Source organism: Pituophis catenifer, unplaced genomic scaffold (assembly GCF_029215685.1).
Source record: "Pituophis catenifer annectens isolate HBS135680 unplaced genomic scaffold, rPitCat1.0.hap2 SCAF_1, whole genome shotgun sequence".
Taxonomy (NCBI): domain Eukaryota; kingdom Metazoa; phylum Chordata; class Lepidosauria; order Squamata; family Colubridae; genus Pituophis; species Pituophis catenifer.
The window spans coordinates 70,183,817-70,198,349 of NW_027256881.1; the positions used below are offsets into that span (position 1 = coordinate 70,183,817).

At 39.4% G+C, this 14,533-nt stretch overlaps 1 protein-coding gene across 1 annotated transcript in view; it reads left to right on the forward strand.

The window, feature by feature from the left end:
• The window catches only part of PCNX2 (pecanex 2), a 115,383-nt gene that overhangs the window by 80,996 nt on the left and 19,854 nt on the right, over positions 1–14,533 (forward strand). The window contains 1 exon segment of the mRNA XM_070950838.1: positions 10,543–10,601. Coding sequence (XP_070806939.1) covers positions 10,543–10,601 — 59 coding nt within the window.

Here is a 14,533-nt window from a genome sequence, read left to right on the forward strand (position 1 = left end):
AGACAATTCCCAAATAGTCTTTATATCAAAGGAGCAAGAAAGACCTACTCCAAGACTAGTTTATATCTTAGTCCCTGCTTGTGGATTCCCTTTATCAAGGACATTCCAAGACAAAATCTAGAGGATCCCATGATTTGATACTACAGCTTAGGATCTTTTCCCCATCTTCCCTCCTGGAGAATGCTATTTTCAGGTCACATTTTTTAAGATGAAACATAGGAAGCAAAAGATGAATGAAGAACTCTGGTGCCATGGTCAGTAGAATCCCTGGATCCCAATCAGATTAATAAAGAAAATCTTATTCATTACAAGTACATGAAATCTCACATAGCACTATTAAAGAACTCCCCGCTATAAAACTATTAGAATCAGAAGGGTACTGATCAGGGGTGGGTTCTACTTACTTTACTACCGGTTCGTAACAGGAGCATGTGCGCACTTCTGTGCATGCACAGTTTGTCCATTATGACGTCTGGTGGGTGGAGCCTCCCACTGCTTTTATTACCGGTTCGCAAGAACCGGACAGAACCGGGAGCAACCCACCACTGGTACAGATGTTTTAGAAGGCAAACTAAGCCAGACTGCAGGGAAAGGCAATTGTTGAATAGTAGATTCATGAGTGGATCTGTCATTGTAGAGGGCATATAGGGAGTGATCTTGAACAACAGGAAATGGAACCAGTACCAAAGTAAGGGTCAGATAAGAGGGGTTTGAGCCCACAATAAGAAATTAACTTGAGAAAACATCTCAGGCCCTCCCTGGTTCACTTAAAGATAAAGTGAGGAGGGGTGGAAGCACATTTAGTCTCCCAAAATTCTATTACTGTAGGATAGGATAGGATAGGATAGGATAGGATAGGATAGGATAGGATAGGATAGGATAGGATAGGACAGGACAGGACAGGACAGGACAGGACAGGACAGGACAGGACAGGACAGAACAGAACAGAACAGAATAGAATAGAATAGAATAGAATAGAATATTGGCCAAATGTGATTGGGTACACAAGGAATTTGTCTTTGGTGCATATGCTCTCAGTGTACATAAAAAGACAAGATACATTCATCAAGAAGCATAAGGTACAACACTTAATGATAGTCATAGGCTACTAATAAGCAATCAAATCATACTAGGAACAATCAATATCAATATAAAACATAAGGATACAAGCAACAACATTACAGTCATGCTGTTGCAATGAAAGTAGCCCTGATTTATATATGCAATTGGTTTCTTAGTTTGGTTTATCTTGCAGGGCTGACAGTTATTTGAATCAGTTCCTTAGATCCAAGTATCCAGAATTGTTATTGAACTTGCTAGACACACTTTACTTCCCGATAAATTATAGCTGCACTTGTTTCCCCCACCCACCCACCCCCCATATCTTTAACATTACATTTTCTAAATGTTTCAGAGATTTATACTTATATCAATATATTTTATTGACCTGCAGTCAAAGACCAAAAATATAAAACAATAACACTAATCACAGGCTGTCCTTCAAAGTAGCCAAATGGCTATTCCTGCTTTTTGTCATTAGGACAGTCTATTGATAATATAACTGGAGTCCTGCTTTCCTGCTTCTTAGGCATTATTTTTTCCCCCTCAGTCTGTTTTCAGTTTCTGCTTTCATCTACCAATTCTTCCCCCCCCCCCCGCCAATCTTATATTGCTACTAAATCTATTTTTGCAACTGTTTTGATGGCAGGCTTCTTAAATTATTAATGAAATTGTTCGTCACTTCATCACTTCCTGATTTATTTGCCCATGTTTTTCAAATAATATATACCATTTAGGTAATGCTCAATGACTGTGACTGGACTGTTGTGTAAAAAAGGTATTGATAGGAGTATTCCTGCAGTTGAGCAAACGATAAAAGCAGTGTTTCCCCTGATGCTGCATATCACCAGGAGTCTAGTTAAAACGCACCATCACATATGGATTTACAGATCTGTAAATCTGTAGCCTGTAGCCTCTTCCTTGGCTAGAGATCTGTAGCCAAGGAAGAGATACATCAACTTTGTCCTGAAAAAAGGGGTGGGGTGAGAATCTTTTCTCTACCTTGTCACCCACACTGGGCATAGAATGCTCCTATCAGGGCCATAGGCCAGCTGGTAGAGCCAGGTTTTAAAGCTCTTCCCGAAGGAGGCCAGGAGTGTGGGATCTGACCTCACCTCCATCGAGAGAATATTTCAGAGGGTGGGGCCACAGCAGAAACCGCTCTTCTCCTGGACCCTGCTAGCTGAAATTTTTCAGCAGATGAGATTTGAGAGTGGGTCAGCCTATTCTCCAAAGCACCGGAAGGCAAGACAAGAAGCAATGGATGGAAAATAATCAAGGAGAGAAGCAACCTAGAACTAAGGAGAAATCTCCTGACAGTTAGAACATTTAATCAGTGGAACTCCTTGCCAACAGAAGTTTTGAGTGCACCAACACTTGAGTTATGTATGTATGTATGTATGTATGTACAGTATGTATGTATGTATTGGCCACCCATCTTATCACAGTTACATCTAACCTAAAACATAAAAAGCTAATATCAAACATTAAAACCAAAGAGACATGGGAAGGGTGGGGGTGAAATGGGGGGGGGAGATGGGATCTGTTATTACTCAATCAACCATCTCTATTGCACTGTCCTCTCACTGGAGCCCCAAGCCGACTGTCAAAGCCACATCTTTAGGCCAATGGTGAAATCTGAATCGGTTTGCTACCAGTTTGCTGGCCGCACATGCGTGCTGCATGCCAAGTGCGTGCTGTGTGCATGCATGTGCACCAAATGCATGCTGTGTGTGCATGTGCAGTATGCACCAAATGCAAATTGCGCGTTTAAAAAGCTACCAGTTTGGGTGAACCGGTAGTTAGCTATCAGTTCGGTCCAACCGGTAGTTTAAAAAAGCTACAATTTGACGATCACCTGTGCCGCGTGGTTTCGCTTTGCTAGAAAGCAGGATTTCTTGTGTGCCACAGTTGATCCCCCCCTCGCTATTCTACTTACCTTCTCAAGCTTCTTTTTGGCACATACTGCGCATGCGCATGCAGTACTGAACCGGTAGCTAACTACTGGTTCGACCGAACTGGTAGCTTTTATTTACTACCGATTCGACCGAACCGGTAGTTTTTAACATTTCACCCCTGCTTTAGGCCCTTATCACTAGACATCTGGCATATTTAGCCATGGTGTGAGGCAAATTTTAGCCTATGCTGCCACATTAGAAACTTCCATGGGTTAATAAAACATTTCTTATGCTGCTCACATGGAAATGGAGATAGAATAAAATTTGGCCAACCGAATGATTGTACTCAAGTGAAAAGCATATGGTCCTCTAAATGGTTTGGGACTGCAATTCTAATTGACCTTAGTCATCATAAACAAAATAAGGACTAATGGGATATGTAATTTAGTAAGATCTGAAGCGTCACCGTTTTCTTATCCCTCACTGCTACAGCAACATTTCTCTCAGCATGGCATATTTGTATCCATTAAGCCGCAACATTCCTCTGCGGGCACACAGTCACATTGTGCTATACGTCAGTGCCACGCTGAAACTGCCTTTGTTTTCCTGACTATGAATCTCTTTTTTTTATTTGACATATTCTTTGACTTGTTCTTTATTTTTGAAAACAGAAATGCTGTAGCCTAGAGTCATATGACTTTAAAAACAAATTAACATTTGTTCCCTTTTGGCAGTTAGTTTAATAAAAGAGGTTCAGCCATGAGCTGCCTGCTTTATTGCTATTGTTCTTTTCTTGTTGTCACTTGTAAAACTGCACCATATCTTTCACTCGGTTTCTTTTCCTGTTATGGGATTTATTGTAAAAAGCAGGCTCAGAGAGGTACCATATTCCACAATATATACAGTAGCTATAGATGTAGATACTGTATATATAGTTAGTCCTCAACTTATGACTGATTGTCTAACGATCGTTCAATGTTATGACAGACCAGGGGTGAAATGCTCCCGGTTCGGACCGGATCGCCCGATCCGGGTAGCGATGGTGGCGGGTGGTTCGGAGAACCAGTAGCAAAAATCCCTGCACCCCCCCCACCATGCTCAGCTGAGTCGCACAATCATTAGAAGCTTTTTTATTTTTACTTTTAAAAACATTTTTTCTACAACCTCTTCCAACGAAAAAATGCTTTTAAAAGTAAAAAAAAAAAAAAAGCCTCTGATGATCATGCGGCTCAGAGGCTTTTCAGAGCATTTTTTTCTGCAATCTCTTGGCCAAAGAGGTGGTAAAAAATGCTTTGAAAAGTCTCTAATGTTCCCAGCTGAGTTGCCTAGGCAGAGAGGCTTTTCAAAGCATTTTTTAAAAAGCCTCTCTGACGATCCCAGCTGAGTTGCCTGATCGCCAGAGGCTTTTCAAAGCATTAGAAAAAATGCTTTGAAAAGTTTTTTTTAAAAAAAGTTGGCCACGCCCACCCAGTCACATTATTCCCCCCCCCCCCCCCCCCGCTCACAGAACCGGTAGTAACACATTTTACATTTCACCCCTGTGACAGACCCCCAAAAGCTAAGGATGACCTGTTTTTGAAGCTACAATGGCCACACCTCTCCCCATGGTCACATGATCACATTTGGGGCACTTAGCAGCCAGTTCATCTTTACAGTCATTTCTGATATGTGACCACAATTTGTGACCTTTTTTGTCAGTTTCCAGAAAAAAACACTCAAAATTGATTTGCTTAATGACAACTGTTTTTCACTTAATAACCATTGCATTTGCTTAATGACTGCCATAAAAAATGTCAAAAAATGTCAGGTTTGGTTATGTGATGCATGGGTATTTTGAATGTTAACTGAAGAATAAATAACTGTAGATTGATTTTGATTGACCTAAAGTATCTAATGTAGATAAGCCAAAAAATACAATGTACAATGGAAAGCAGGGTGAGTAGTATATTAATTTTGAATTAGTGCCTGTAATTGACAAAAGTAAATAAGTGGAAGGGTTGTGAGTGAGCTTTAAGAAAATACTAAGAACCACAGAAATAGAAATACAGTAATTTGACCATTAAAATTTATACCAGTTTCCTTTTTTTCTTTTCCGTTTTTGCCTGCATTTATATGTTTTGCATATACATTTAGTTGGCAACAGCATGGTTTTGAATAGGAATTGGAACAGATCCAAGATCCATTTTTCAATTGATCCCTTTCTTAGACATGTACACTTTCAATGAATTGTAAGGGTCAAACAACAAAATCAGAGAAGAGGGAGAACCAGAAGATTATCTATTCAAGTAAAGCAGCATGATAGACTTAACGTTTCAAAAATTAAACTATAAGTAAAAGCAAAGTACCTCTTGTAAGAGCAGAGATTTTGAAAGGAAAAGAACATTTATAATTTAGAAATAAAATGACAGGAAAAGAGCACAAAGAATTCCATATATTATCAAACTTTATTTTTTTACAAACATGGTCTTGAATACATAAGTAAATAGTAAGCATTAGGGTTGCCAGCTTTTGTGATGGTATGTGGAAAAGACCTTGAGAGACTGGACCAAGAGATAAGCCAAGGGAAAGGTCAGATAAGAGACAGCATAGCCCACGACTGAATAGTGGACAGGGCAAAAGATTCAATGTAGCTTTACAATAAAGAGTAACTGTTCTGCCCCAGCTATGGACCCCAAAGAACGCAGCACACACAAAGTCCGTTCAAACCTTGGTTTAATAAATAAATCAGTCTTTTACAACAACGGCTGTTAATTAACTGCATTAATAGCTGCCAATAATTCAAAGAATAATAACCGAAAGCTTACTGTGGTTGGCAGAATGCCCAGAAGCAATTTGCAGGAAGCTGATAAGATAAGCAAGACAAGACACGAAGATATGTGAACGAAGTTGTTCCCTGCAAATTGCTTCAGTCGGCGTTCCTCCTTAAATAGGCTAAGGGAGTGGCCAATTAGCCCCAAGCCTTACTCTTGAGGAGACCTCCTCCTGAGGAACCACTCTTGCCTTTTGGCAGTTCTGTGCGCCCATGCATCGAGAAGAGGCTCGTCCTCTTCGTCCTCTTCACTTAAGGGAGCTTCTGGAGGTTCTGAAGGCCCTGACAGAATCCCCGCCTCTGGCACCACATCTTCTCCAGCCTCCTCATTGTTTGACTCGAGTGCCAGCTGCACAGGCTGCTGGTGCAGCACCACACCAGCCTCCTCGCTCTCTGAATCAGCTACTAGTTGCACAGGCCACGTATGGACCACAACAGTAACCTGGTTGTAAATCCTATCTGATTTACCCTGTGAAGCCAACATTAGTCTTGCAAGTCTGAAAAAAATTCTGTTCCCCTGTCTCCTTTACAGTTCAAGTAAAGGATGGTTTCTTTTGAGCCTCTTGCTCTGCCCAGTATTCAGTTGCAGGCTATTTAGTTTCTAACCTGACTGTTCCCTTGGTTGCATCTCTTGGCCCAGTCTCCCAAGGTCTTTCTCATATGCCATCACATACATAATTTTTTTTTTAATTTGATTTATATGCCGCCCTTCTCCAGAGACTCAGGGCGGCTTACAATGCATTAAACAATAGCCTTCATTCTTTTGTATATTTTATACAAAGTCAGCTTATTGCCCCCACAAACTGGGTCCTCATTTCACCTACCTTAGAAAGGATGGAAGGCTGAGTCAACCTTGAGCCTTGGAGAGATTCGAACCAGCAGAAATTGCAGGCAGCTGTGTTAATAACAGGGTGCACTAAACCACTGTACTATCAAGGCACACTTGATAGTACCCACTTAGATAGTCACACAGAGGCCCACTTAGATAGTCACACAGAGTTCAAGTCTTGTAGATCAATGTTTCTCAACCTTTGCAACGTTAAGATGAATACATTTCAGCTCTCGAATCCCCGAGCCAGCCATGTTGAGAGTTGAAGTCCACACATCTTAAAGTTGTTAAGCTTGAGAAACAGTGTTCTTGATCTTTTTGTTGCCGGCTAGTGGTCATCTGATTTAGTACAGCCATATAAAGCAAAAGGTAAAGGTTCCCCTCATATGTGCTAGTCGTTTCTGACTCTAGGAGGCGGTGCTCATCTCCGTTTTAAAACTGAAGAGCCAGCGCTGTCCGAAGACGTCTCTGTGGTCATGTGGCTGGCATGACTAAACACCAAAGGCACACGGAACGCTGTTACCTTCCCACCAAAGGTGGTCTCTATTTTTCTACTTGCATTTTTTACGTGCTTTCGAACTGCTAGGTTGGCAGAAGCTGGTAACAGGAGCTCACCCCATTACACGGCACTAGGGATTCGAACCGCTGAACTGCCAACCTTTCAATTGACAAGCTCAGTGTCTTAGCCACTGAGCCACCATATCCCTCCACAGCATATACGATCATCCTAATAAGCAATTTAATAACTTTGCACATGGGAGACTGACTTTCCCTTTCTTCATAATCACAATTGGACAAGTCTGTCCCTGACTTTTCTGACTTTTCAACAAGATGTCATAAAAGCATATTGGGAAATTAGAATGTTATTCACGTTAATGAGGTAATAAAGGATGCTTCATCACCACAGGAATGCAACATGAAATAATATTGTGCGCAAATCCTTTTCCATTTGTTTTTCTAACCGTTTTAAAGAAAAATGTGTTTTTTTAAAAAAAAATAATAAAATCCAAAGAAGTCTTTCAGTCTGGTTCCCTGCGGAAAATGTTAAGCATTTCTATGGACTTCTTTGAACAAACTCCAGAGGGCCTGCACTCGGTTTGTGTAGAATAACTCCACTCATGAAGAAATTCAATTACTGAGCTAATTATCACCCTGACTGAGCAGTATGAACAAAATTCAAAGTAAGAAGCCACTGAAGAAAAGCCAAATTGCTCAGTCATCCCAGGAGTTAATTTTTTAAAAGAGATCATACCTGACAGCTGGAAGCCCATGGGTGAATATTCAGCTCAGTTTGGAATGCTGAGTATTAGAGTTTAAAGTTGGACAGATCCTTATAGCATTTAACATGTTGCTGCCATAACAACAAAGAGATTTAAAAGAGTAAAATAAATGTAATCTGTAGTTAAATGACTCCAAAATGTTCACAATATTTTAGATTAGTAAACACCACTGTTTAGTAAACACTGTTTATATTTTAAAATAGCCTTTGTCTTTTTAAATAACTAGAGCAAAGCTCAAAGTTAGAAGTATAAATATAAGTCCGGATTTGGGGTTATTGGTTCTCATACTATAAAATTATACTGGGCATTTCTCCCTTCTATATTATATAATATTCTTCCTGATAAATCTGTTTTTAAAATATCCATGCAATGTTTTAAAGGTGATACTTCAGTTTTGTCACACACAGGTGCAACTTATTGTTTGTAACCTATACCTGAGGATTTCAGTTTATCTGCTGAAAAAAAAATATGAATTCCAAAATCTTAACTAAAAACTACTTGTTACACTAAACCAGCATTGAGTTCATCATCCCCCTCTGTATAAGCAAATGTTTTTCTTATCTTTAATAAGTTTTTTTTTCTGAAATGGTGATATTAATATTGTCTTTAGATGCAAAGAGACAAACAAGTGATCAAACGTTAATGTCTATTAGGCGGTGAAATGATACGGCTACTATATCTAGGGTGAAAAAAATCTGAACCACTAGATGGCAGCAGAGAACTACAAGAACTCTAAACATATTGTTACCATCTAGTGGGCGTGTAGATGTTTACAGCTCAAATATGGTAAACCCTATATTCTGCTACCATCCTATGACTGTGTTTTGGATTTAACTTTGTCTTCATAAGAAAGTGGGAGTGATGTATTTTATTATAAACTCCGGTTCTCCAGGCTCTGAATAGTTTCATTAAATTGATTTGGGCTGGAGGTAGCAAGATTAATACTTATTGGGAGGTAAATACCTCTCCTCCCCCCATGGAACCAAGACATTCCCAAATTCTGCTCTTATCATTCATCTGTTTGTTTATTCCAGTTTATAGCTGCCCATCTCATATGTATCTTTCTGTGTCTTACAAACATATCAAACCAACAATACAGTTAAAAACAATACAAAAGTATATAAATCCATCAAAAAAGTCATAAAATTCATAGCAGAGTTAACCACATTTAACAGTAACACTCAAAAACAACCAGTGGGCCAGTTCTGCCTCATTTACTAGTCTCCATGCCTGAAGGAAAAACCATGTTTTCAGGATCTTTTGAAAGGCCAGCAGAATCGGGAACTATCTAATCTCTGTGAGTTCCTAAGAGAAGATTATAAATGCTCAACCATGTGGGTATTTTATGCATTCTTAATATTTTTGAACTGAAACTGGCTTTTTAGTGAGTGAGCTTTTTCTGAAAAATACACAATGGTTCAAATTTTCTGCCTAGTGATTAGCTTTCTTTCCTCCAACTCTCTGGCTTGATCTTTTCTGAGTAGTCATACAGATAAAGTGAAGCTACTGAATTGAATGATCCTACATGTCCTAGTGCAGGGGTATCAAACTTGATTTCATTGAGGGCTGCATCAGGGTTGTGTTTGACCTTGGGGGGGGGGCCTGGCCAGGATGGGCGTGGCCAGCTTGACATCACTTGTGTCAGGGGCGCCTGTGGTGGCCCAAGTGTTCTGCCAGAGAAAATGGGCTCCCAATTTCTGTTTTTGGCTGGGAGGGCCTCCTGCAACCCTCTCCCAGTGAAAACAGAGCTCGGGTGGGCCGGAGATTGGGAGCCCATTTTCACTGGCAGAGGTACCGCGGGCCAGTCCTTTGCTGTTTCCAGGGTGGCCCCAAGCACACCGTGGGCCAGATCCGGCCTGTGAGCCTTGAGTTTGACACCCCTGTCTTACTGCATGTATATGATTTATATCTATAGTATTGCCAGTCTGGACTAGCAGGGCAATTAAGAGAAAACAGAAGGACTTTTTAAAATGAATATACTAAGGGATAAATAATGAGTAAGTAAGAGGATAATACAGGTAGTCCTCGAATTACGATCACAATTGAACCCATAATTTCTGTTGCTAAGCAAAACAGTTGTTACCTTGTGCCCTGTTTTATGACCTTTCTTGCCCCAGTGGTTAAGTGAATCACTGTTAAATTAGTAACATGGTTCTTAAGTGAATCTGGCTTCCCCACTGACTTTGCTCGTCAAAAGGTCGCAAAAGGTGATCGCATGACCCCAAGACACTCCAACTGTCATAAATACATGCCAGTTGCCAAGCGTCCAAATTTTGATCATGTGACCACAGGGATGCCGCAACGTTCATAAGTGTGAAAAATGGTTATAGGTTACTTTTTTCAGAGCTGTCATAACTTTGAATGGTCACTAAATGAATGTAAGTTGAGGACTATCTATGATAGTCTTTCACTTCCCAAGCTTTGTTCCATCCAGTGGTGCTGAATTTAATCCCTATAGTTCCTCCATAGAAGGTCACTCTTTTGATTAAACTGGGTTTTTTTTAGGCCTCTGGCAATTTGAGAGAACATTTAGCCTATAAAAAAAGGAGAGCTAAATTGTGAGCCAGATTAAAATATATAAATATATACAAATACATAAAGAGTAGAAAGAGAAAACTTCCCTGTTCACCAGCTAACATAATTTATAGGTATCTATCTTCTTTCCAGCACAAAAAGAGTGGACCATTCCAACACAAGATTGGTACTCCAGATTGAAAAGGATGCAGGTAGGAAACAGAATTTATTTTGATGTCTTCTTTGTGAAGATTGTTTATTCAACATGTTGAACATATTGAGTTGGATTCGGAGATAGATGAGCAGAAGATGTTCCAGGAAAGCTGTTCTGCAAACTGTTGCAGAAGAGCTGCTAAAAGATTCCAACTGTACCAGCTGAGCACATGTCTTGGAAAGATTAGTGCTTCCTTGCTTCTGGAGATGTTATAAAAGACTTACATGGAAGATTGCACACATATTGTGTTAACAGAAGTGCCTAGTTCTTTTCACACAAGACATCTGTGTTCTGTTTTTGGAAGGGAAGCTGAATCCAATTCATTTACAGTTCTACTCATGCTACTTTTTGTTCCTCGGGGGAAAAGTAAGATATAAATCATAAATACTGAGTAAATGGCAAAGTTTGATGCATAAAGAAAATGTAGCTCCATGAGTCAGACACAAAGATAATATGAGTATGAATAAAATAAAATGGAATATATAGTTTTGTACATATTTATATTTAAATATAAATACATAGTATATTAGTGTTTTATACATACAGTATTCATCAATATAATGAAATGAAAACATGTTTTTTTTTTTAGATTTTGAAATATTGTGGTTTTGCAGAGAAAATATTTTGATTTAGAAGATGTGTACAAGAGTTTTGGTGTCCTAAATCCATCATTCCTAACCTAAACCCTGTGTACCACTGAGAGAGTGATATAATGTAGATGCCAAAATACCCTTTTTAAACAAATGGCCAAAATCTCAAAGAACACCACACAAATTTTCTGCTATTTGTAAATTAATTTTATTTAATGCTGAAGTCTTGCTAGGGTGAGGGGGACATGTGGACCTATAGACAATATATTTTCCAGAGCTTATGAGTAATATACAAAAGGCTTCCATGATAATACATGGTCTGCATTTAACAGAAGTCTGGGGATCAGCTGATTTCAAGCATTTGGGATAAATATATACATAATCTATCTCTGAGGTGTAATAATTTCAGAGCAGTTGTCACCCAAAGTTGGGTGCTCAACTGCTCAAAGTTACTTTGAACTCCTGGATGATAGACAGGATATAAACCTGATCAATAGATAAATATATCTCCTGTTGGACAAATTGGCTAAGAATTCTGAAAATTGTACATCTGGAGGATACAACTTTGGAAAATTTGTTCAACATGTCTCACCTCTTTGCTACTCTTGTAAATAGTGCAAAACAAAACATACTGAAACACACATCATGTACTGATGTGACTCACTGTTCCTATGAAAGTAGATGCTGATCTGTGGTATATTTTCCTTCCCTACCCTCCTCATTCGAAGTAAATGCCCTGTGGATGCCCATCTCTTCTCTCACCTTTTTTTTGTAAAGACAGTAGAAAGTGTGTTTTTGTGTTTTCTGTTGAAAGGTACTTGCATTGCTTTTTTTGTTTTATATATGATTACAATGTATGGTGGCTGGTTGGTTTTGAAATTTGATTTCTTGTTTGTCTTGAATCCCAATTTATATATTTGAAAAGTTGTATGCTGCTCAGAGTTGGTTGATTGGAGTAGCCTATAAGCCCTATAAAACAAACAATCAAAAAAGCAAACAAATTGTGTTTGCTGAAACAGCACTCTGAGAGCCTACATTAAGGGCAATTGCATACTGTAAATACTATACTGATGCTATATTAAAGGAAGTTGTGCAGATATAACTGCTATTAATACATTTTGATTCAGTTTGGACAAAAACAGCACATTTTTTAACATCTATATTTCCATGATCCTAAGGTCTGTGGATAGCTGAACCAAGTTAATTAGGCAAGAAGTTTCAAACTCATGAGCATTGTCAATTGATTATGGAATGCCATGTTATATCATTTAAACATAATGCATGAAATAAAACTACGGTTTGGTTTTATTTCATTCATTATATTTAAGTTCTGGTTTTCAGTGCAGCTGACACTCTGACTATTTGTGAATACTTAACCTTGCAAATTCCCAAAATCCAAAAGGGAAGGGCAGGCTAAGGACATGGGATGGAGTTAGCCTTGGATGTGAGAAATCAAAGTTGACCATTTTCTGTCCAGCCAGAAACAACTTGTATAAAATGGTGTAAGCCAGGATTTATATTACAGAATAAAATTACCTGTCAGCTACCATGTTTCTCCAAAACAATGACCCACCTTGAAAAGAAGCCCTATCATGTTTTTGAGTGCATGTGATCAAATTAAGCCTCACCCACAAAATTAGCCCTAATTAAGATCCTGCCCACTCCGGGCTGCAGGGAGTGGAGTGAGGCACACAGGTAAAAAATAAGCTAGGGTGGGGATGAGGGGTGGAGCTGCCCTACTTACCAGGCTTCGCACAACCCGACACCTGCCTCGCCTTCTTCTGCGGCTGCTTGCCACCACTCTCACGCATCGCCCCGGCCTCTGTTTTATGCTTAGATGCCTGCCGGAAGGCATCTGCAGCCGATAACAGAGCTCTGGATAGATCCAGAGCTCTGTTATTAGCTGCAAATGCCTTCCGGCAGGCATCTGAAGTCGAAATGGAAGCCGGGGCGATGCATGCGAGTGGCAGCAAGCACGCAGGGCCAGCAGTGGGCTCCTGCTGGGCAGGGCTGTCGGTGCCGCCGCGAGGTGAGTCAATAATTAGAACCCTCCAAAAAGAAGGCCTAGCCATTTGGGGGGGGTCAAAAGAAAATAAGACCTGGACTTCTTTTGGGAGAAACACGTAGTTTGACCCACCCCCTTTGTGCCTGGTACCTCTATGGCTTTAACATTTTAGTTAAAGGCAATATGTATGCCTTTAACATTTTTCTGCTCTAACTCTCTTGCCCCATTGAATTAATAATAAAACCAAATGGCGTGCTGACTGTTTGTATGTCCCATTTGAATACTTTATGTAACAGATAGTTATAAAATCCATTGTTGCCATTATAGATTTATAGATGAGACCAGTATCTTCATAAAAATTCACTAGAAATTATACCAACACCAAATACTTTTACTAAATGCTCTTAGCTTTCTCTACAGTATTACATTTTGTGTTACCATTTAACAATAGCTGCTTTTACCTTTTCCTTTCCATTTCAATTGGCTTTTTTTCCCCCCTTTTAATTTCAAGTGTAAGAAGATCAGAAATATAGGGCATTGTTCTGTGATTTTCGTTTGTCCCAATGAAACTGTTACATAGTCCCCATTTGAATTCCAAAACGTGGTTGTTTTTCCTCAGGTTTTAATTAGCTTATTAAGGCAGGGATGCCCTTGACTGCTTATCTGGAAGGAAAGAAACTAAAAAGCTTAATCCATTGTCTCATAACAGAAGCATTTGTTGCCCGGTTGCTTAAGCCACAGTGTAGTTGCATGAGCTGTATTATGTATTTATTAACTTTTCACAGAATTAAATCATGGTCAAGTATTCTTCGTTGTCAGGCTTAAATGAGGCAGTTAGAGGCAGAATCTGGAAGCTACAGCTGCTTAATGAAATCTAATGGGTACAATTCAAGACTCCAGTTTTCTCCACTCGCTTTGTTATAGGCTACGTAATTTACATTGTGGAAGGGAGAAGGAGCAAATAAGTACATTTGCAGGCAAGATTGAGTGTCCCTGTAGATTTTCCTGTAAGGCGGTGCTTTACATACACAATCCCTTATTGTGCACCCAACAACAGCATACAGTAAATACATCACTTCTTGATTCAGTTAAGCCTTTTGGTTGCTTGATGGAATCACAATATTCAAGAACTGAAATAAATCACCAAAAAGACTCCTAATATTTATTAGTGACACTTGTCTTCAGCTATTTCTACAAACAGAATAAGGTGTAAAAACTACTTGGTAGATGATCTCAGCTGTTTATAAGATCTGATCTGTTGGTTGTAGGAAATGCTCCACTGCCTTCAGACTTTTATTAGCCTACTTTAGGATCTAAGAAATACCTTACAATGAC